Source organism: Chlorocebus sabaeus, chromosome 24 (genome assembly GCF_047675955.1).
Source record: "Chlorocebus sabaeus isolate Y175 chromosome 24, mChlSab1.0.hap1, whole genome shotgun sequence".
Taxonomy (NCBI): Eukaryota; Metazoa; Chordata; class Mammalia; order Primates; family Cercopithecidae; genus Chlorocebus; species Chlorocebus sabaeus.
In genome coordinates, this window is record NC_132927.1 from 11,303,095 (window position 1) to 11,328,083 (window position 24,989).

Below are 24,989 nucleotides of genomic sequence, written 5' to 3' on the forward strand. Positions count from 1 at the left end.
TTTTCTAACCTCACTATTGATTTCTTAGGTGCAGTTTGCCCAAAACCCTCCCTCGGTCAAGCCCCCACTCAGAAAAGGTGCCTTACACGCGACGTTACTTGGTTGCTATTACACTTGGTTTCCAAGTCACAAAGGGATTCCTTTTGAGGGGAGAGAATAAAGCATAAGAAAAAGAGAGGATCACCCTCTTGGAGTGATTGATCAAGTCAGGTTCTCACTTAGAGATCCTGTTTAAACACAAGACGCTAAAACACACCATCTTGCTGCGTGTCGCAGGACCAGATCTCTTGGGATAAATTAAGCGACGGGCTGAAAATGTAGGAGCTGAAACTACACCAGCAGCAGCTCCGCGTTCTTATCAAAACAATAGCGAGTGGCACATGTCAGGCAGCCCACATGCGCAGGGGGATAAAGCTGCGCCTGGCTGAGTCTGGAGTTGAACTTGTCTTAACCCCCTCCCCCAACACCCTCCACCGCGCTCCCGGCTACGCGAAAGTGAAAACGAGGGGCGCCTAAGGCCCTGCTTCTTCCCCCTTCCTCTTCCCCTTGCCCAGCCGCGACTTCTTCCTCACTGATCTCCCGGGGGCGGAGACGCTGAGTTCCCCGGAGACGAGAGTTAGTCACCAAGAAGAGGCGGTGACAGAGAGCGCGGCTCCCGTCGCACTCCGAGGCCTAGCAGCGCCGGACGGGAGGCCGCCTGCGGAGGCTCTCGCGTCCCGCGCCCTCCACCCCTGGCCCGCAGGGACGCTCCCTCCTTCCCTTCTAGAACGAGTCTCAACTCCGCTCCTCTCCCCTACCCCAGGCAGCTCCAACGTCAGACCCCACTCCCGACTGAGAAAACGAAGCCCAGCCCAGCCGTTTCCTGCCCACCGGGGCAGGAATTCCCTCCCCCGACCCATGGACTGCGGCCCCACGTCGCTGACCCTAGCGGGGATCCCCTTGGCCGCCGGGAGGGGATCCCGGAACTGGCCCCGGAGTGCGCGTGTGGCCGCGGCGGGGAGGGGCGAGGCGGGGAGTTTCCGCCGCCCCGCGGCAAGGAGGGCGGGAGGGCGACAGCAGAGGCTAAGAGCGGTCCCCGAGGCCGGCCGGGGACCCCAGCCTCCTCCGCCACGACCAACCCGCGTTCCCCACGCGCGCCGCCGCCAGTTGGCCCCGCGCGTTCTCCAAGTGGAGGCTAGGAGGCAGAGAACCGCGGGCCCGGGGCCACCCGTCACTTTCAAGTCGCCCCGCCAGAAGCCCAGGGCGAGGAAAAGGAGAGAGACAAAAGGGCGCTGGGGAGGGAGTCCCCACACCCCCCGCGGCCCCGCACCCTGCCCGGCTCTTACTCGTAGTGGCGGAAGACCTCGTTGGTGACTTTACAGTAGAAAACTTCCTCGTCGGGCCGTAGGTCCGCGGGCGGCTTCTGTCTCACAAACGGCTTTCGGTGTAGCAGCGGCATCTCCCGTCCGCCCGCGGGCTCGCCCGGACCCTCGGCCGCCCGCGCCGGCCCCGCTTCCCTATCAAAATTGGAGGGAAAGGAAAGCCGGTAAGGTGGGGAGCGCTCGGCGGCAGCGTGGGCCGGTCCGCGCGCCGGGAGAAGCTCGGCTGCCTTTTGTGTGACTGACGCGCCGCGGCCGCTACCGGAGCCGAGTTCGTTCCTGCCGCTGCCCGGGCGTCGAGCGAGCGGAGCCGCCGCCGCCCCTGCCCCCCGAGCGCGTCCTGCCTCCTCTCGCCCTGCCGCTGGCTCACAATGGGGCAGGACGCCCAGCCGCGGGGGGCAGTGCGGGAGCGGCGGCCGCGGCCCCCTCCCCCAGCGCCGGCTCCCCGCCCGCCGCCGCCGCAGCCGCCAGGCTCACAACGTGCTCGGCGCGCAGCCGGCCGGCCGGCGGGTCAGCCCAACGCCGCCAGGGCGCTCGCCGCGGGCGGACCCCGGCGCCGCTCCGCTTTGTTCCCGGCTTGCCTCCACTTCCCGGCCGGCTCCCGAGCGACCCTCACCTGCGAGCACGCCGACTGCCACTTGTCCACCTTCTCCACTACAAAGGCAACGAGGGGAGACCCCGTCCTCCCAGGGGACCGCCTCTCTCCGGCCCCGCCGCGCCCCTGGCCGCCACTTCTCCCGCTGCCACTGCCCGACTCCGCGCGGGGAATTGCGTCCCACCGCCACTTCCCCGCCTCTCGGAGCTCCTAGGAAGTTTCTGATCTACTTTCGGCTCTGAAGGAGGAAGAGCTGTTGGGAGGAGCTTTTCACTCCTCGCTTCTACCTTTTTATTGGCTACTCGATGACTTTTACAGCCTGTCACTGATACAGGAAGAGACAGCGGAGAGCCTGGGAGAGCTACATTATTAATTAATGGAGCAACCCCTCGTGAAGATTCAGAAGCATCCTCCATGTTTGAGATTATCAGCCAAAAGATCTAGGGAAAGCGCTGGCGGTTCATAAACACATGGCTAACAAAGTAAATCCTTGAAGTCTGCCACCGACGCTTGACTACACGATGGGAAAAGGGATTCCAATTACGATTTAACTTGTATTTTAAAGACGAGAAAAGAAATGAATAAGATAATTTGTTGCTATTTTTCTTCTTCCAAATTAGAATCCATATCTCTAAAAATACTTTGCATGTTTAGTAAACATCCGTTTTGAACTAGAAGATACCTTGACATCAGTTCTATTTAATACTTATGGCAATTAAAAGGTTTAGAGAGCAGAGGAAAAGACCAAAAAAAAATGTGTTACAAAGTGTCATCATGCTTGTAGGACCCCAACATTCTTGAAACTAACACACCTTTAAAAAGTAATATTTACAATGCTGTAAATATTTGCAAAGTATCAATGTTTAATTCAATTAGAATTTTAAGGATTACGGATTTACTAGCGAAAATTCCCCTAAAGCAACTTTCCCATATCAGTAATTTTTATTTAGGGAAACAATTTTAATGTACATAATACATGTGACCTTGGAATTCAATACAATTTTCGAAACTAGAAGTGACTCAGAACGTTCACTGGATGTGTTTTAAAAGTCTTTTTTGATACTGTCCTTAACATTTGCTTATTTGAAATTAATATGAAAGAATGAAGCTAAAAGTTAGTTTTAAAAACGGTTATTCGACAAAGTTAGTTTTAAGAGCTGTTATTTGACAAAGACGTTATTCCTATTACCAATACTGCGAAATGATAATTACAGAAACAATGTGGGATCCGTTTTATAACTTCAAATTTAAGTTCATTTGTACTTTGGAGCAGAAAATGTAAGAAATCTAAATCAAGAGTTACTATTTTTTATCTTTCAGGCTGGTTTTAATTGTTCATACACCTAACAAACATTTGTGAAAGGCGTTATTCTTTGGGTGTTTTAAAATTCATTAATACTATTAATGCACCTTACTATACAGAAGTCACAGAAGTTAGAAATGCTCTCAGTAAGTAGTAAGTATATACTTTAGTATCGATAAACTCTTCAAATAAGAGTTTACAGATTTGATTATTTTTCTTTTCTATTTTTGGAGACAGTCTCACTCTGTGCCCCAGGCTGGAGTGCAATGGCGAGATCTCGTCTCACTGCAACCTCTGCCTCCTGAGTTCAAGCGATCCTCCTTCCTCAGCCTCTGGAGTAGCTGGGATTACAGGCGCACACCACCACGCCCAGCTAATTTTTGTATTAATAGAGACGGGGTTTCGCCATGTTGGCCAGGGTGTTCTCAACCTTCTGATCTCAGGTGATCCGCCCGCCTCGGCCTCCGAAAGTGCTGAGATTACAGGCGTGAGCCACGGCGCCCGGCCAAGATTTGGGGTTTTAAACCTGTCTCCAACTAGTATACTGAGTGACAAGTTAGAATTCCCTGCCTAGAAAGTATTCATTAGGCCGGGCGCGCTGGCTCATGCCTGTAATCCCAACACTTTGGGAGGCCGAGGCGGGCAGATCATGAGGTTAGGAGGTCGAGACCATGCTGGCCAACGTGGTGAAACCCCGTCTCTACTAAAAGTACAAAAATTAGCTGGGCATGGCAGTGGGTGCCTGTAATCCCAGCTGCTCGGGAGGCTGAGGTAGGAGAATCGCTTGAACCCGGGAGGCGGAGGTTGCAGTTATCCGAGATGGCGCCACTGCACTCCAGCCTGGGAGACAGAGACTCCGGCTCAAAAAAAAAAAAAAAAAAGGAAGTATTTTTATTGATCTATGAGGTGAAAAATTTAGAGCCCAGAAAGGTAAACTCAAAAGGGGGACTGGGAGAATGGATAATTTTCAACCTATATTGAAGCATCATCACCCCCACAACTCAAAATCCCAACTTAACAGTTAAGCTAAATAAAGACGAAATTCTTTCTGAATACTTCAGTATTTATATTTACTAGATCTTACTGTTCAATAAGTCATTCAAATCATGATCTAAAGTCGTTATTTTATTATTAAATACAAATATTTAAGTTGGATTTTTTCTTATACTAGCTTAAAATTTTATTCCATCAAAAGCTATCATACTCAGTTTTCTCACAATCATACTCAAATTTCAATACTGTCATAACTCATTTCTCTGAATTATATACATAGGGTTTATTTTAATGATTTGTGACATTTAATGAATGTTATACGGTTCATTGTTATTTCAGAACAATGTAAGTTTAGAAAATTATAATTAACATGTTCAAAAGTTTAGTTTTAATGTGTTTATAATAATCAAATGAATAGACTACCTAAACTACCTCATGAAATAACATTTAAAGTATTCTACGCCTTCATAACTAAAAGTTTACCTAATTTATGATCTACTTCTGCATTTTCGTATCATGATTTCTTCCTTGCTTTGCTAATTACTACTTCTTGGCTTTTGAGAATAAAAAGCTCATTGCTGTATTCAGAAAGTAGTTAAAGAATCCTGTCATAACATAGGACTTGGTGTAAAAAAATTTTTTGGAAATATTGTCAAGGAAACTGAAAGCTAAAGTGGCACAAAAAAAGAGAAAGCAATGATATTAAAATTATTTAATTTTTAACAATTTAATTAAACATTTGTCAAGCTCCTTTTGTGTGCCAAGACACTGTACTAGCTCATGTAAGGGATACAATGTAAATAAATGTATCCTGGCTTCAAAAAATGTATAATCTTATAGGAAAGAGACAATGCAAATACAACCAATACAAGAATTATGTGAATCCTGATGATCATGAAAAATATAATGCAAAAAGAGAAGTAGAAAAGATTAGAATAAAATGTAGAAGGAAGACCCTAGGATCAGTCCTAAATGAAGTCATCCACAGGGCGTGATTTGAAGGGCAACAGAGAACTCATGCTCCAACATATCCTCACCGGTCTCAAGAGACAACCCCATCAATCTCCATTAGTCATCCTTCAGCATGAAGACACGTAAAATGTGAATATTCTAGTTAGGCAGGACATATATTAATATAATATTATCAAGACATAGTTTGATTAAAATATCAATTTGGAGACACATACTGCCTTAGAAGTAAAGACAAAATAAGACTATGGGCCAGGCCAAGTGGCTCACACCTGTAATGCCAGCACTTTGGGAGGCTGAGGCAGGTGGATAACTTGAGGTCAGGAGTTCAAGACCAGCCCGACCAACATGGTGAAACCTCGTCTCTACTAAAAATACAAAATTAGCTGGGCGTGGTGGCACACACCTGTAATCCCAGCTACTTGGGAGGCTGAAGTAGGAGAATCACTTGAACCTGGGAGGCAGAAGTTGCAGTGAGCCAACATCACGCCATTGCACTCCAGCCTGAGCAACAAGAGCAAAACTCCATTAAAAAAGAAAAAAAAAAAGACTGGAATTTAAGTTTTATTTTTTATTTTTGAGACAGACTCTTGCTCTATCACCCAGGCTGAGGTGCAATGGCACAATCTCAGCTCACACAACCTCCGCCTACTGCATTCAAGTGATTCTCCTGACTCAGCCTCCTGAGTAGCTGGGATTACAGGCGCCTCCCACCACACCCAGCTAATTTTTGTATTTTAAGTAGAGACGGGGTTTCCCCATGTTGGCCAGGCTGCTCTCGAACTCCTGATCTCAGGTGATCCACTCGCCTTGGCCTGCCAAAGTGCTGGGATTACAGGCATGAGCCACCGCATCTGGCCCGGAATATAAATTTTTAAAGTTGGAGCTAGAACAATTTTCCTGCAGCTTCTATTAATATTGACTGATTAACATAAGAAAGCCTTTATACTTAGGTGGTTTAGTGAGACAGTAATCACTTACACCTGAAAGAAACCTTTGGGAACTCTGTTAATTCTTCCATTTTGCACCTGAGGAAATTGACGCTGAGGAACTGGAATCCAGGCCTCCTGAGTCTCCTTGTCCAGTCAGTCTCTTTAGACCACACTGCTCTTTCTTTGGATTCGATAATAGCTAATTTTCTTATATACCCTACTCCCACCCCATTAATGAGCTAAAATACCATTATACATCCTTCTTAAAGTGCTCATATAGGGATAAGCTATATTACTGATGATTAGAAATAATTATTTTTGTTGCAGCTATGTCTTTAACATTAAAAAATAAAAAGTAAAGAAATAATTATTTCTGAGAATCATCCAGGAAAGCAAATAAAAATCATAGGCTGGGTGCAGCTACTCACGCCTGTAATCCCAGCACTTTGGAAGGCTGGGGCGGGCAGATCACCTGAGGTCAGGAGTTCAAGACAAGCCTGGCCAACATGGTGAAACCCCGTCTCTACTAAAAGTACAAAAATTAGCTGGGCGTGGTGGTATGCACCTGTAATCCCAGCTACTCGGGAAGCTGAGGCAGGAGAATCGCATGAACCCGGAAGGTGAAGGTTGCAATGAGCTGAGATCATGCCATTGCACTCCAGCCTGGGTGACAGAGTGAGACTCCGTCTCAAAAAAAAAAAAAAAAAAAAAATCATAAATTTGTCTAATTGGACGGCTGACATGAGACCTATCACCATGCTTCCATTAACGCATCTATAGAAACTTTCATTTCCCTTACCACTTAGCAATATTATAAAAGTACTTACAGTAGAGCTGCCTTAAGCTTTTCTGAGAAAGATGCCTTACAAATATACACAAGGAACATCTTTAGTTTTGTAATTCCTTTTCTCACGTATCTCTAACATTTGTCTCTTCTATGTTCTTTTTAATGTCTTTCTAATGAATTCATGGCATTTTACCCATAAAAGATTTCTATATACAGTACTGTTATTTAGAAGCAATGAATGTATTTTCCTTTGTATCTGAAACCACTGGCCTAGTGTTAGAATAGTGGTTCTAGAACTTGGCTGCCCATTGGAATCACCTGAAGGATTTTTGAAAAATACTGACACTTGGGCCATATCCAGGCCCCAGGTCTCTGGGATAGAGACCCAGGCACTGGGAGTTTAAAAATCTACTCAGGTAATTTAATGGACTGCCAAGGTTGAGAATTACTGTGCTCGGACTGTTGATGTTGAAGTGGTAATGTGAGCACATTGGGAATACATCTTTTTATTCAACCCCTTCTGATTAGAGTCATGAATTATGGGATGGTAGTAAAAGTTGAGAGAGTAGTCTATGGTCATCATCTTTATCACAGTAACACTTTACATTTAATGAATGTTTTCAACTCGTCAAGGATTGTGCTAAGGGTTTTAAGGGAATCATCTCATCTCGTGCAATTTTCACTTCAAACTAAGATGTACTTATCACCATTTTACAGATGAAGCCAGTGAGGCTCTGAGAGGTTAATTAAGTAGCATGCCCCAAACCTTACAGTTCAGAAACAGGAACACCTGAATTCAAGTCTTATCAACTCCAGAATCCAAGTTTTTTACTACTATTCTATATTTCCATAGGACTGACTTGCTAATCTAGCTCAGATATAAACTGAAACAGGGAACTCGATACTATCCACTGAACAATTTAGAACTTATAATGATTAAGGTTTGTTAATCATAAAAGTACTAACGAAAACCATGGAAGATTAAAAAAAAAATTCTCTCAAAATAAGGAAAGTCTACTTATAAGAGAAAATACACAATATATAATTCTACAAAATAAAAACTTAGGCTGGGCTCAGTGACTCATGCCTATAATCCCAGTACTTTCGGAGGCTGAGGCAGGTGGATCACTTGAGCACAGGAGTTCAAGACCAGCCTGGGCAACATGATGAAATCCCATCTCTACTGAAACACAAAAATTAGCCAGGTATGGTGGCACATGCCTGTGGTCCCAGCTACTCAGGGGTCTGAGGTGGGAGGATCACTTGGGCCCAGAAGGTTGAGGCTGCAGTGAGCCAAGATCTCACCACTGCACTCCAGCCTGGGCAACAGAATGAGACCCTGTCTCAAAAATAAAATAAAAATAAAATAATAAAGTTCCGCATATAAAAGTTAACACAGGCCAGGCACAGTGGCTCACACCTGTAATCCCAGCACTTTGGGAGGCCGAGGTGGGCGGATCACCTGAGGTCAGGAGTTCAAAATCAGCCTAGCCAACATGGTAAAATGCTGTCTCTACTAAAAATACAAAAATTAGCCAGGTGTGGTGGTGGGCTCCTGTAATCCCAACTACTCAGGGAGACTGAGGCACGAGAATCACTTAAACCTGGGAGGCAGAAGTTGCAGTGAGCAGAGATCATGTCACTGCACTCCAGCCTGGGCAACAGAGCAAGACTCTGCCTCAAAAAACAGCAACAACAACAACAAAAAGCTACCACAAAGTTGAAAGACAATAGCAAGTTGGGGAAAAAAACATTTGTAACTCACTGACAAAGGGCTAATTTCCCTAATATATAAAGAGCTCCCATAAATAATAATAATAAATCACAATAACCCAAGAGAAACAGAAAAGGAAGCACAAATGACTTTTCAAACATAAAAAACACTTTGGGAGGCTGAGGTGGACAGATCACTTGAGGTCCGGAGTTTGAGACCAGCCTGGCCAACATGTCGAAACCCTGTCTCTACTAAAAATACAAAAATTAACCAGGCGTGGTGGCGTATGCCTGTAGTACCAGCTACTTGGGAGGCTGAGGGTGGAAAAATCACTTGAACCCGGGAGGTGGAGGTTGCAGTGAGCTGAGATCACACCACTGCACTCCGGCCTGAGAGAGAGAATGAGACCCTCCCTGCCTTAACAATAAAAATAAAAAGATTTTTAGTAACAAGAAAAGTGTAAATTAAAACTACACTGAAAGGCCAGGTATGGTGGCTCACGCCTGCAATCCCAGCACTTTGGGAGGCTGAGGCAGGTGGATCATGAGGTCAGGAGTTTGAGATCAGCCTGGCCAGCATGGCGAAACACTATCTCTACCAAAAATACAAAAATGAGCTGGGCATGGTGGCACGTGCCTGTAGTCCCAGCTACTCAGAAGGCTGAGGCAGGAGAATCACTTGACCCTAGGAGGTGGAGGTGGCAGTGAGCCAAGATCGCACCAATACACTCCAGCGTGGGCGACAGAGTAAGATTCTGTCTCAAAAAAAAGAAGAAAGAAAGAAAGAAGTAAAACACACACACACACAAGGTACAGAAAAGTGTGTATGTTTTTTTAAAAATATAATATATATTTGCCTGATAAACATCTGGAAGGATATATAAGAAAATAACACACTGGTTGCCTCTGAGAAAGGGGTGGCTAGGAGACAAGGATGATAGAGAAACTTTTCACTGTTGACAGATGAATAAAAAATTTAAAGGTACAGAGGTTAGAAGGTAAAGAGGCAAGTCAGGACAGATAGCTGATGTAATAAAATATTTCATTTCACAATTAGAAATATAAAGTTTAGAACTGCAAATAGAAAGTAAAAAATGTCTGTGTTAAATATTTTACAGGGCCTACCATAGTGTCTTTCCCAAGACACTATATATCTGTTGGACGGATGAATGGTTACATGGATATATAAATTACAAATTTAATTTGATTATTGTGAGAGAAATAGAGTCAGATAGCTGCTTTCATCTTAACCTGAAATAGAATTTAGATTACACATTTCTGAAAAATTCTATCTAGATTATCTACGTTTATAGTTATTTACCAATTTACAAAACAAATCATACTATTTCAACCAGATAGATTCATTATTATTTTTAAAAATAAGACATATAAGGAATAATCAGACATAAAAACTGTTTTGACTCCAATAACTTATAATGTGCTTTACGAAGAAGAATCCTCACGTTGCAATGCCTGTATCCACAGACTACCTGGCCATTATGGAAGGAGAGATAGAACTAAGACAGAATTCAGAACCCAGGTCTGAAAGTATTTTTGCTAAATTCTAACCTAAGAGTTCCTGGTAAAACGTGCTAATACTACAGGTTCCTATAAAATAAAAACATTTAGGATTTTCTCCTTTTTTTGTTGCCATCATTATACCTGGAAGCCAGAAGTCATAATAACCGCTCTATTTTCTCTAATTCAAATGTTTGGCCTGGGTGTGGTGGTCCACGCCTATAATCCTAACATTTTGGGAGGCCAAGGTAAGAGGATCGCTTGAGGCCAGGAGTTCAAGGCCAGCTTGTGCCACAAAGCAAGACTCCATCACTAACTCAAAAAAAAAAGAAAAAAAAAAAAGTTTGTGTTGAAACACCATCTCATTTCCTTACCACAACTGAAATTTCTTTTTTTCAGCTGAAAAAAGATCATTTCATTTCAAGCTACCAGTAAACTGTTTCTCAATCACTTCTCAGCATGTAGACACCACATTCATGGCCCCTAGGAGCCAGTTTATCTACCAGAATAAGCGTCTTGCCCGATTCAAGTACAAAAACCAAATTTATCTTTACTAAGCACCTTTCTTTTTCCCATTTCTTTTCTTTTCTTTTTCTTTCTTTCTTTCTTTTTTTTTTTTTTTTTTTTTTTTTTTTTTTTTTTTGAGACAGAGTCTTATTCTGTTGCCCATTCTGTTGCCCAGGCAGTGGCGTGATCTCGGCTCACTGCAACCTCCGCCTCCTGGGTTCAAGTGATTCTCCTGCCTCAGCCTCCTGAGCAGCTGGGATTACAGCTGTGTGCCACCACGCCCGACTAATTTTTGTATTTTTAGTAGAGACAGGGTTTCATCATGTTGGTCAGGCTGGTCTCGAACTCCTGACCTCATGATCCGCCCACCTTGGCATCCCAAAGTGCTGGGATTACAGGCATGAGCCACCACACCTGGCCCCTCTTTTACCCATTTCAAACTCTCCTCTTAAAATAAGGACTTCATACTCAGTTCCAGTGTAGCAGGCAGAATAACAGCCTTCAGAGATGTCCACATCCTAATACCCATAACCTGTGAATATGTTAACTAGCAGGCAGAATAACAGCCTTCAGAGATGTCCACATCCTAATACCCATAACCTGTGAATATGTTAACTTACATGGCAAAAGAAACTTGCAGATGTGATTAAGCTTAAGAACTTTAAGGCCAGGCACGGTGGCTCACACTTGTAATCCCAGCACTTTGGGAGGCTGAGGCAGGCAGATCATGAGGTCAGGAGATCAAGACCATCCTGGGCAACATGGTGAAACCCCATCTCTACTAAAAATACAAAGGCCGGGTATGGTGGCTCACGCCTGTAATCCCAGCACTTTGGGAGGCTGAGGCGGGTGGATCATGAGGTCAGGAGTTCAAGACCATCCTGGCCAACATGGTGAAACCCTGTCTTTACTAAAAATACAAAAGTTAGCTGGGCGTGGTGGTGGGCGCCTGTAATCCCAGCTGCTTTGGAGGCTGAGGCAGGAGAATCGCTTGAACACGGGAGGCGGAGGTTGCAGTGAGCAGACATTAAGCCACTGCACTCTAGCCTGGGCGACAGAGTGAGACTCTGTCTCAAAAAATGAAATAAAATAAAATAAATAAAATAAAAATACAAAAACTAGCTGGGCATGGTGGCACGTGCCTGTAATCCCACCTACTTGGGAGGCTGAGGCAGGAGAATCACTTGAACCAAGGAGTCAGAGGTTACAGTGAGCCGAGATCGTGCCACTGCACTCCAGCCTGGCAACAGAGACAGACTCTGCCTCAAAAAAAAAAAAAAAAAAAGAAAAGAAAAGAAAAAAGAACTTTGAGATAGAGAGGGTAGCCTGTATTACCCAGGTGGACCCAATCTAATCACATAAATCCTTGAAAGTGGAGAACATTTCCTGACTATGGTTAGAGAGAGATGGGATGGTTGAAGAAAAGTCAGAGATGTGACATTGCTCCTTCTGAAAAAGAAAGGGGGCCACACACCAAGTCTCTAGAAGGTCTTCCAGCTTCTAGAGCCCCCTTCAAGCTGCAAAAATTCATCTAGTCATTTCATAATACACTATTACCTTAGCCATATACAACCATAACATATATACAAAATTTGCATGTATATAGTAAGAAGATGATTATAAATGGACAAAGACTTTTTTCCTGATTGGATTCTATCTCCTCAGACCTCTTTAGGGATCTTGCTCTATCAGTCAGTTTTCCTCTAACTCATATCAACCTCTCCTTCACCTCTAAGATCTCTGCCCTTAGGCTGTAAACTAGTGTAGGCCTATTTCATTGCAATCCTCAGCACTGTTTCTGTTCTCAATCAACATTTTAAGAAGGAAATCTGTGTTTTTTATTTCTCCTTATTTTCCAACTCACTATAGCCTTTCTACTCCCTACATCCCCCTGAAGCTGCTCTTGATTCTGACACCCTAATTGACAAATCCAAAGAACTCTTCTCCAGGAAAGAGTCCACCTTAGTCACTCAATCTGCTCCTTGGCATCCTGTCCTACCTTGGTCTCTGTGATACAGATTGTCCTGATTCTCCTCCTACTCCCTGAACTGTGCTGAGTCTCCTTGGCATCACCTCTTCTCCCTCAATCTATTCCCTGAAGCCTGGTATTTCCCAGCTTCCTCTCATCCATTCTCTTCTCTTGTCATTCCTCAGGGAGGCCTTCCCTAAATCAACATCTCTTCCTCACAACATTAATTGCCTCCATTCTCATTGGAATATGAGATCCTCTGGGGTCTTGTTCTTTCCTTGAGGACTCTGCCACAGTTCCTAGAAGATTTTTGAGATGATAAGTGACACCCTAAACTGACATTTTATAAAGATTAATCTGGGAGGGAGTGGTATGTAAGATTGACTGGACTGGGTAGTGCCTGGAGGTAGGAAAACTTATTGAGAAGGCATAGAAGTACAAGCACGAAGTGAAAGGAAGCCTGAATTATTGCCTTGACAATGGAAGGAAGAAAAGTCAGGAGAAATATTTCAGAGGAAATATTTGGTGACATAATTTGATGATACACTAAGGAAGAGAGAGGAAAAGTCTGAGATGATTCAAAGGTTTCAGGCTTGGGAGACCAGAAAGATAATAACATCATGAACAGAAATGGGGTAACAAGGTATTAAATTAGGTTCGGGAGGGAGATGAAGCATTCAGTTTTAGATATGAAGCATCAAATCAGACCTGCCCTGTAGGCAGCTGGAAGACAAGGCTCTAAAATCAAAAGAGAAATCAGGCCGGGCACAGTGGCTCACACCTGTAGCACTTTAGGAGGCCAAAGTGGGTGGATCGCCTGAGGTCAGGAGTTCGAGACCAGCCTGACCAACATGGCGAAACCCGCCTCTACTAAAAATACAAAAATTAGCCAGGTTTGGTGGCACTCACCTGTATCCCAGCTACTCGGGAGGCTGAGGCAGGAGAATCACTTGAACCAGGGAGGTGGAGGTTGCAGTGAGCTGAGATTGTGCCACTGCACTCCAGACTGGGTGACAGAGCAAGACCCTGACTCAAACAACAACAAAAAACAAAACAAACAAACAAAAAACAAACAGAAATCAAAATTCAGTCTATAGATTAGGGGATTGTTTCCAGAAATGTGATAACAAAATCTACTAGAGTTGACAGATATACAGTAGGTAATTATTTGCTGAACAAATACATTTCTTTATACTCTTCCCTCTATTCAGGCACCCAGCTCAAGTACCAAGACACTCAAGACCCTCCTCGGCACTCCAGAATACCTCACTGAGCCACTGAGTAACCACCAGCATTTGTTTTCTCCGTTCCTTCTTCTGGGTTGATCATTGCTAGATAGTACAACAATGCGCTCTCTAATCTTAGGGGCCTTTGCTGACACTCGAAACTCCATTTACATCATCTCGTATTGACATTCTGTTGAACACCCTATAACAGGTTTTCCGAACTTCTTTTCATTTTTCTCAAGCCTCCAACCTAGTCTTCCTTTCTTAGCCTCACCTTTGCTCTCAGCAATCAATCACCTTGCCTCCTAATTTATTTACAAAATCTGAGCCATTCAATAGAACTTCTGTTCTCAACCCAATTTTCTTTTTCACCACATCCCTTTTTCCTTCCCTATTGTTTTCTCCTCTCCAAGGTTATATCTATGCCTTTGATCGTATTTGTTTCAACCTCAAGGAGCTTATTCCTTGACTTCCTTAGTATCTCCTCCCTTTGGTTGCTCTTTTCTTTTGGCCTACTAACATATTCAAGCTTCCCTGATCTTCCAAAAATGTTTTTCCTTCACTTTGATTCCCTCAGATGTATCATCTTATCACTCTCCTTTTTTTATCACTAAATAATATAAACTTTACAACTATGTGTAGTTTTGATTAGTAGTTTGAGTTCTTGCTATAACAGTTTTGTGTTGGTATGTTCTATATATTGTGTTAGAGTCTCCAAAACCTAAGTTTCTATAGGGCAGTAATCATTGGATAAATTAATCTTAAAATGTTTTCAGCTATGACTAATCAAATATTTGTACCATTTGGGATGCTGACTTTCAAGAAGCAACAAATAATCTAATACTACTTTGCCTTTATTTGTTTCCAAGGAGTTGGAATTGTAAATGCACTTAGAGTTATCATATGATTAGCCTTAGTCATAAGTCAGGATTTTTCACTTTATAACAATAGCAGTTATACTCATTTAAGGCTGTAAGGAACAGTCTTCGGCAATTCCTATGGCAACAAACTTGGGTGTTAGCATGAGAAGTGGGCAGTCAAGTTTTAATTTAGAAAGTGCCAATAAGAACACTGCATTTTTCCATTATTAATTTAAGTACAATCAATCTTACTTTACAAAATATATTTATGTTTTAGAACTTTCTAGCAGGAAACTTAGCAATGCCTTCCCCTCTGTCCTCTACACATATACCTACATTTCTCCTTCAATTATAAAAAGCTATCTCATTCCACCATAGCTACCGTCTTAATGGTTGATAAAGTTAGAGAAAACACCAGAATGTGATGCCAGGTATTTGGATCTAAGAGCTAAATAATGAGATATTTAAAACTTAAATGCATCTTTATAACCAACTTTTAGAAAAACTTATTTTTGGCTGGGCGTGGTGGCTCACGACAATAATCCCAGCACTCTGGGAGGCCGAGGTGGGAGGATCATTTGAGGTCAGGAGTTTGAGACCAGCCTGGTCAACACAGCGAAAGCCTGTCTCTACTATAAATATAAAAATTAGCTGGGCTTGGTGACAAGCGCCTGTAGCCCCAGCTACTCCGGAGGCTGAGACATGAGAATCACTTGAACCCAGGAGGCAGAGATTGCAATGAGCCAAGACCATGCTACTGTATTCTAGCCTGGGCGACAGAGCGAGACTCCGTCTAAAAAAAAAAATGAAAAACAAAACAACAATAAAAAAACTTATTTTTGTGATTTTACAAAAACCAAATATGTATTATATCACAACAAATGAAGGTTCCACAACTAGAAAATTGCTGGAAATATTTAAAGATAGTGTGATTTGTAGTAAAGCAAATGTATTCCTTACATATAAAAATTAAATGAAAAAAATTGCAGAGCAACCTTCCCAATCACTAAATTTAAGAACAAGAAAGTCATAATGACATCAGATTAAAAATCTGACAGGCCACAGTGGCTCATTCCTGTAATCCCAGTACCTTGGGAGGCCAAGGTGGGTGGAATGCTTGAGCCTAGAAGTTCAAGACCAGCCTAGGCAACATGGCGGAACCCCATCTCTACTGAAAATACAAAGATTAACTGGGCATGATGGCGAGCACCTGTAGGCCCAGCTACTTGGGAAGCTGAGGTGGAAAGATCACCTGAGCCTAGAAGCTCGAGGCTGCAGTGAGTCATGATCAAGCCACTGCACTCCAGTCTGGATGACAGACTGAGACCCTGTCTCAAAAAAAAAAAAAAAAAAAAAAGTCTATGTCCCACACATTCTGTTATTATTCTCATTTTATAGATAATAAGAGTAAGGCTTACACTCTTACTACAAAATACTAAGAGTAAGGCTTAGCAAGGGAAAAAAACATGTCCGAGATTCCACAGTATGCAAGTGGAAGAACTGGGGTTCAAATTCAGATTGATTATATGTCAAAGTCTATTCGTTCAACAAATATCTCAGTGTCTTCTATCTGCCAGACATGATTCTAGGGACCTTGGGATATATCAGGGAAGAAAACAGAAGATCCCTGCACTCTGGGTGATTATATTCATTAGGTGACAATTTCTCTATATTCTCTCCTGCTACCCACATCCACAAATAAAGACAAATTTACTTTCCCAAAATTAACTCTTCTACTTATGTTCTTGATTTTTATCAGCTCGAGTCTCCTTTAAAACATAGAATACTCAATTATTGCCTCTTCCACTGTTCCACTGGCCCCATCTAACTATATTAAATACACACAAGTATTATCTTTCTTTTTTTTGGGACAGTCTTGCTCTGTCACCCAGGCTGGAGTGCAGTGGCATGATCTTGGCTCACTGCACCCTCCGCCTTCCAGGTTCAAGCAATTCTCCTGCCTCAGCCTCCCGAGTAGCTGGGATTACAGGCGCCCACCACCACACCCAGCTAATTTTTATATTTTTAGTAGAGACAGGGTTTTGCCAAGTTGGCCAGGCTGGTCTCAAACTCCTGACCTCAGGTGATCCACCCACCTTGGCCTCCCAAAGTGCTGGGATTACAGTCATGAGCCACTGCACCCAGCCAAAAAAAATGAACTTTTAGAGTCCCTGGTAGGCCAGAACTTTATTGGACCCACCTAGGATGCTCTTTCCTAGGAACAATGGGACTTAAAAAAAAAAAAAAAAAAAAAAGTAAAGGTATGTTAATTCATTGTCCTATCTAGAATGAAAGTTTTCCATTCTAAATTACCACAGCCATCACAAACTCCCTACATTTCTATCAGAGACAGACCACCGCCACAATTTTCCCCTTTAGTGAATCAGTAAACTATTTTTTTTTTTACTGGTTTGGTTCTCTTGTCTGGCAAGTAAACTCAGTTTGCCTTCAAATGGGGAGGGGAAATACATAAATCAATGAAACAGAAGAGTCCAGAAATAGCCCAATATAGGTAAGAATTCAGGATACAAAAAGGTAGCATTTTGAAACAGGGAAAATGATTCAGTCAAAATGACAGTGAATCAACTGACCAACTGTTTGGGGGGAAATCAATTATATCTCTACCTATGTCTTACTTCAAAATAAGTTTCACATGGAATAAATATTATATGAAAAAGAAAACATAAGCGTATAAAGCAGAGTTTCATTCTGATGGAAAAGTCTGCTATTAAGAGAAAATGTATGTGAGTATATAACCATGGTGTGGAGAATGACTGCGTAAGCATGATACAATGGATGGAAATAAAATTGAATAGAGTAATAGATTTAACTATATTAAAATTAAAATTTTTCTAACTTCAAAATAAAATTAATGAGCAAATAGAAAACCTACCAAAATATTTGTAATAATTATGACGGGTAAAGGTTTAGGATCCTTAATATATAAAGAGCCCTTACAGGCAAAAAGAAAGAACTTAATAGAAAAATGAACGAAGGATATGAAACCCATTAGTAAAAAAGAAACGATTCAAACATTTAGCAAAAATATATAAAATAAATATCTAAACAATCGACTACTATACTGCCATTAACAATGACGTACAAATGTATTTTATTCCCATGGAAAGTTTTTTAATTTTTGTTTTGAGACAGACAGCTCTGTTGCCCAGGCTGGAATGCAGTGGCACAATCTCAGCTCACTGCAACCTCCACCTCCCAGGTTCAAGTGATTTTCCTGCCTCAGTCTCCCAAGTAGCTGGGATTACAGACATGTGCCACCATACATGGCTAATTTTTGTATTTTTAGTAGAGACGGGCTTTCACTATGTTGGCCAGGCTGTTCTCAAATTCCTGGCCTCAAGTGATCTGCCCATCTTGGCCTCCCAAAGTGCTGGAATTACAGGCATAAGCCACCACACCCAGCCTCTCTAAAGATACAACAAATTTTTATTACTAGCCAGCAGTTATTTCTGGATTGATTGGTGTTTTTCATTTTTCATTTTTAGTTATTCTGATTTGATTTTTCTGTAATGAGCATATATTATTATTTATTTATTTATTTATTTATTTATTTATTTATTTATTTATTTATTTTAGATGGAGTCTTGCCCTGTTGCCCAGGCTGGAGTGCAATGGTGTGATCTTGGCTCACTGCAACCTTCACTTCCCGGGTTCAAATAATTCTCTTGCCTCAACCTCCTGAGTAGCTGAGATTACAGGCACCTGCCACAACGCCCAGCTATTTTTTGTATTTTTATTAGAGACGGGGTTTCACCAACTTAGCCAGACTGGTCTCGAACTCCTGACCTCGTGATCTGCCTGCCTCGGCCTCCTAAAGTGCTGGGATTACAGGCATGAGCCACTGCACCCAGCTGAGCACATACTATTTTTAAGATAATAATAAAACAAGGGGCCGGGCGTGGTGGCTCACACTTGTAATCCCAGCACTTTGGAAGGCCAAGGTAGGCGGATCACCTGAGGTCAGGAGTTCAAGACAGCCTGACCAACATGGAGAAACACTGTCTCTACTAAAAATATAAAAATTAGTCGGGCGTGGTGGCGCATGCCTGTAATCCCAGCTACTCAGGAGGCTGAGGCAGGAGAATCTCTTGAACACGGAGGGCAGAGGTTGCAGTAAACTGAGATGGCGCCACTGCACTCCAGCCTGGGCGACAGAGGGAGACTCCCTCTCAAAAAATAAATAAAAATAAAAATAAAAAATAAAACAAGGTTACCTGGGTTTTGTTTGTCTTAAACTGCCACAACTCATTAATTTTTATTACAATCAGAAGACATCATTAAAACTATGGTAGGTCTGGGGAAAAATGTTTACAATACATGATGAAATAGTTTCTCTTTGGCAATATAATTACATATGAAGAATATAAACTGCAAGCAAGGATGTCCCCAAAGCAACACCATCCCAGTCTTTAAAGTATGGCTGCCTGCATCTGCCTCCATACTGTTCCTTTCAGTATCACCAACACAACTGAACATTACTTTTCTTTTTCATTTATAAGTCTTTCTTTCTATTAATGATAATGGTTATTTCATTTAGAAAAAATACAAGAAAAAGACTAAAAAATTACTGCTCTAGTAAATTAATTTGATCACTGGAAGTCTAGTGGCTAGCACAGGTCAAATGACCCTAAGCATTGATAAGAAACTTCTCTAGTCTGCAAATTGTTTGTTTTCAATGAGAAAGTTAATTGTTACCTTTCAGAGAAAGTGCCTAAGCACAGTGCCTGATCCATAACGGGCACTTAGTGTCCCCCATTCCCCTCAAGCAGTGTGTTCATGTTTATCCAGACCCTGAAGGGCCCAGCACGGTGACTCACACCAGTAATCCCAGCACTTCGGGAGGCCGAGGCAGGAGGATCACTTGTGCCCAAGAATTTGAGACCAGCCTGGGCAACCTCGCAAGACCCCATCTCTATATTTTTATTTATAAATAAATAAATAAAACCCTTCAAGAGTCTTTCTTTTTCTTTTTTTTTTTTTTTTTTTTTTTTTTTTAAGACAGAGTCTCATTCTGTCGCCCAGGCTGGAGTGCAGTGGCCTGATCTCGGCTCACTGACGTCTCTACCTCCCAGGTTCAAGTGATTCTTGTGCCTCAGCCTCCCAAGTAGCTGGTATTACAGGCATGTGCCACCATGCCCAGCTAATTTTTTGTATTTTTAGTAAAGACGGGTTTTGCTGTGTTGGCCAGGATGGTCTTGAACTGCTGGGCTCAAGTGATCCTCCCACCTCTACCTCCCAAAGTGCTGGGATTACAGGCGTGAGCCACTGCGCCCAGCCAGGAGTCTTTCTAAACAGCAGCAAAATCAAACTGGCCAATATTTTTATTTAGTCTTCTACCGAGGAAGACTGATCATGCCTTATCTCTACAACCTGAGAGAACTCTCTTGTACTTTCAGGCTTTGATGTTCTTTAAGAGACCAGGGTCTTCCTATATTGTTGAGGCCAGTCTCGAACTCCTGTCCTCAAGCAATCCTCCTACCTCAGCCTCCCAAAGTGCTGGAAAAACAGGTGTGAGCCACCACATCTGGCTGATTTTCTTTTTAAAAAGCCTGGGTGGGTGCCCAGTATAACAGCATCTAGGACCAAATCTCGATACATTATCTTGAACTTAGGCACTCAAAGTTATGGCACTACCCACACATTTAATCTCCATTCCTATGCTATTTGTTGTTTTGGTTCTTTACCAGAGCTCATGTAGGCCACCTGATCTCAATCTAACTCAGTAAAACATCCACTCTGATGTCTGTACCCTACAGCAATGGCAATACTCGAGGCTTTGTTTCAGTTCTCTAGGAAGGTCCCTGATTCATATGGTAGCTCTATCCCACTCACTTTAAAATTCTCGGCCGGGCGTGGTGGCTTGCACCTATAATCCTAGCACTTTGGGAGGCCAAGGCGGGCAGATCATGAGGTCAGGAGATTGAGACCATCCTGGCTGACACGGTGAAACTCCATCTCTGCTAAAAATACAAAAAATTAGCCAGGTGTGGTGGCGGGCGCCTGAGGCAGGAGAATCACTTGAACTGGGGAGGCAGAGGTTGCAGTGAGCCAAGATGGCGCCCCTGCACTCCAGCCTGGGTGATAGAGCAAGACTCCATCTCAAAAAAAACAAAACAAAACAAAAATTAAAGTAAAATTCTCTGGGATTTGCTATCTATGGAGTCTTTATTCTCTGTCTTTCTTAGGATTTAGCTTCCCCAAAAGAAGTGCATTCTCCTTGTTCTAACAAAGTAGCAAGTTTTGTTTTAGCCTGAATATTTCTTCTCTGGCTTTTGAATGACTTCAGTCTCATAAATTATCTATTAGGTAACACAATGCTTTTTATGTATATCCTCAAGGACAGCCTTCAAATTTTAATTTAGCTGTAATTTTGTTGTTCATAATAATGTGGTTACAGCTAAGTAGGGCCCCTGTATCTTCTGGAGTCCACTCCCTACTCCATGCTTCCACACTGGGAAGTATATTCAAATATTAAAATTCCCAAGAAGCAATCAACAAAGAAGATTCTCTGCAACTGGTACTTATCTATTTCTTGCATTATCTGTGTACAGTTTGAAGTTTGAAGCAAAGTAGCAGACCTAATAAAAAGCCAGTTTTGAACTGTAGCATTTTGTCTTTTTGTTTGTCTCTTAATTTGACAAACACATTCCAAAGCTGTTGCAACAGTCTGTGCAAGAACAGTGTGTTGTTCCTTAGTGTGTCTCAACGTTCAGATAAAACATATATTGCATTATGTAGAGCTCAAATTTATAAAATAAGTAGGATCCAGAAAAACTTAAGGGGTCCCAAAGTTCTACATAATTTTAATTAGCCAGCATAAAAACTACTATTGTCCCTAAATTATATTTTGTACAAGTCAAATATTATGTGGGCCATCGCTTTACAAATACAGATTAAGAATACATAGTAGACTAGACATATGTTTTATTCTATAGGAAACACTTCACACCTTCCCAGCCCCACAAACACCCATAACACTCATGGCTTCTTTCTTGGTACTCTCATTCCCCTACATATCTCCTATAACACACTGTACCAATTTGTTTATGTGTCAATAATCCTGGGATGGGAATGGGCAAGGACAGTGTCTTCCTCCCCTAAAACAATACCTGACACTTTGTAGTTCTTTATTTATATATTCTGAATAAATGAGTGAATGCTTTGAAGAATCTGGATTGCGTTTTCTGCTTTTTTTTTTTTTTTTTTTTTTTTGAGACTAGCTCTGTCATCCAGGCTGGAGTGCAATGGCACAATCCCGATTCACTGTGACCTCCACCTCCCGGGTTCAAGCAATTCTTGTGCCTCACCCTCCTGAGTAGCTGGGATTACAGACATGCACCACCACGCCAGGCTAACTTTTGTATTTTTAGTAGAGACGGGGGTTTCACCAGTTTGGCCAGGCTAGTCTTGAACTCCTGGCCTCATGTGATCCGCCCACTTAGGTCTCTCAAAGTGCTGGGATAACAGGTGTGAGCCACCGCACCCGGCCGGTGCTAACAATTCTTACGTATGATTGTGGGACCTCTAGCACAGTGTCTGATACATAGTGTCTGACACACAGTGGGCCTCCAAAAATATTTTTTGAGGAATGAATTTTTAATATTCTAGGTTTATCTTAAACTCATTCAAGCATAAAATTTCACACATTTCTAAAGTAGGTCTGTTTTTAAATGTAGACTTTTTTTCATGGTTACTTTAAACTCCTTTGTATTTCTCTGGGGCTTGTGCCATTATTACTGCTATTTAAAATTTTTATTTCATTTGAAATATGTAAAAGAGTATTAACTAGGAACTGATTCATAAATCAAGTGGGTAGATCACAGAGTTTAATTACCTATAAACTGTCAGGGGTGTTATGAACTTTAATACCCATAAAGGCTTCTACCACGCTGGGATGAAAGATGTTCACGGGTAATGAGTAATTATCAACAGTGCAGCCACAATTTGCAAATTTAAAAATACATCTGAAAAACCATTTCAGGCCGGGCATGGTGGCTCATGCCTGTAATCCCAGCACGTTAGGAGGCAGAGGCAGGCGGATCACTTGAGGTCAGGAGTTCGAGACCAGCCTAGCCAACATGGTGAAACTCTATCTCTACCAAAAAATATAAAAATTAGCTGGGCATGGTGGCACTTGCCTGTTATCCCAGCTACTCAGGAGGCTGAGGCAGGAGAATTGCTTGAACCGGGAGGTGGAGGTTGCAGTGAGCTGAGATTGCACCACTGCACTCCAGCCTGGGCGACAGAGTGCGACTTCGTCTCAAAACAATAAATAAATAAATAAATAAATAAATAAATAAATAAATAATAATAATAAAATAAAAATAAAATAGGCCAGGTGCAGTGACTCACACTTATAATCCCAGCACTTTGGGAGGCCGAGGCGGGTGGATTACTTGAGGACAGGCGTTCAAGACCAGCCTGGCCAACATGGTGAAACCCTGTCTCTACTAAAAATACAAAAACTTAGCGTGGTGTGGTGGCAGGCACCTATAATCCCAGCTACTCAGGAGGCTGAGGCAAAAGAATCACTTGAACCTGGGAGACGGAGGTTGCAGTGAGCTGATACCTCGCCACTACATTCCAGCTTGGGCAACAGAGCAAGACTCCATCTCAAAAAAATAAATAAATAAAAATAAAATAAAATAAAAAATAAAAATACAAAATTAGCTGGGCGTGTTGGCATACGCTTGTAATCCCAGCTACTTGAGAGGCTGAGGCAGCAGAATCACTTGAACCCAGGAGGCAGAGGTTGTAGTGAGCCCAGATCACGCCACTGCACCCCACCCTGGGTGACAGAGTGAAACCCTGTCTCAGAAACAAACAAACAAACAAAAAACAACAACAACAAAACTCTTTAACACAGCCTTCAAAACATTGGCCATTCTGTCTGTCATCTACTCATTAGCTTCCTATACATTCTCTTGGCTTCCTTCTCTAGCCTCTAGCCACACTCCCCCCACTCCTTTCCCTGCCCCTGGCTTTTTTTTTTTTTTTTTTTTTTTTTTAGGAAGGGTCTTGCTCTGTGGCCCAAGCTGGAGGGCAGTGATGAGATCTTGGCTCACTGTAACCTCCGCCTCCCAGGTTCAAGCGATTTTCCTACCTCAGCCTCCTGAGTCGTTGGGACTACAGGCATGTGCCACCATGTCTTGCTGGGGATTTTTTGTTGTTGTTTTGTTTTGTTTTGGTAGAGATGGGGATCTCACTATGTTGTCTAGGCTGGTCTTGAGTTTTTGGCCTGAAGCAATCCTTCTGCCTCAGCCTCCCTAAGCTCTGGGATTTCAGGAATGAGCCATCAAGCCCAGCCAACGATAACATTTTTACTAGAATATATCAATGTCACTTTAAACTGCTATTATAAAATCACAACAAAAATAGCAGATAGCAATTATTGAATGCTTACTATGTGCTAGGCACTGTGTCAAGGGTAATACGTACAATACCTTATTTAATCCTCTGAGTATCCTTAGGTATTACTAAGCACATTTTCCTCAGAAGAAAATGAAGGCTCAGAGAAGTTAAGATGTCGTGCCCAAAGTCATACAACTATTAAGTGGTAGAGACAGTATAGCCAATATTCAATTCAGGTCTATCTGACTCACTCCTGAATTCCCTCTCCATCCTTTCTTAACCACAAGTATGTAGGACTCACTAGGGCATCATAAGTTATTTGAGATAATAGGCTGTTAGAGAAGGAGCACAAGCTTTGATGTTAGACCAGCTTTAAATTTGAGACCCAGCTCTGGCACAGACCAGCCATTTGATCTTAGACAAGTTACATAATCCTCTCCCTCCACTCCTACCCCAAAACCTTAGGTTCTATATCTATAAATGGAAATAGTATCAGCCATCTTAAAAGATTGCCATAAAAATTAGGTATAATATATATAAATAAAGTGCTTGACATAGCATATGTATTCAATAAATTACTTTTTATCATTGCCTTCTACAATGACTTTATTTTTTCAGTAATTTATATGTTTGGCAACATTGTGTTTTAGATTTTCCAGGATAGTCCATTCTGTGATTCAGAAACACTGTCACCAGAGATACATTTGTCAGAGTATGTATCCTTTTTGTTGTTGTTGTTTAGAAACTAAAATTATCTGGCCTGGCGTGGTGGCTCACGCCTGTAATCCAGCACTTTGGGAGGCTGAGGCAGGCGGATCATGAGGCCAAGAGATTGAGACCATCCTGGCTAACACGGTGAAACCCTGTCTCTACTAAAATTACAAAAA

The 24,989-nt window shown here is 42.4% G+C and overlaps 1 protein-coding gene across 4 annotated transcripts in view; it reads right to left on the bottom strand.

Moving 5' to 3' along the window:
* BAZ1A (bromodomain adjacent to zinc finger domain 1A) overlaps positions 1-24,989 on the bottom strand; it is a 231,106-nt gene that overhangs the window by 126,718 nt on the left and 79,399 nt on the right. For 2 of the 4 annotated variants that reach the window (XM_037983884.2, XM_007986467.3), the window contains exons 1-2: positions 1,975-2,084; positions 1,326-1,496 (exon numbers count right to left, since the gene is read on the bottom strand). In XM_037983884.2, coding sequence (XP_037839812.2) covers positions 1,326-1,438 — 113 coding nt within the window. In that variant the 5' untranslated portion in view covers positions 1,439-1,496; positions 1,975-2,084. Of the gene's footprint in view, positions 1-1,325; positions 1,497-1,974; positions 2,085-24,989 lie in introns of those variants that run through there. The other 2 variants (XM_073010925.1, XM_073010924.1) reach the window with 1 other exon arrangement.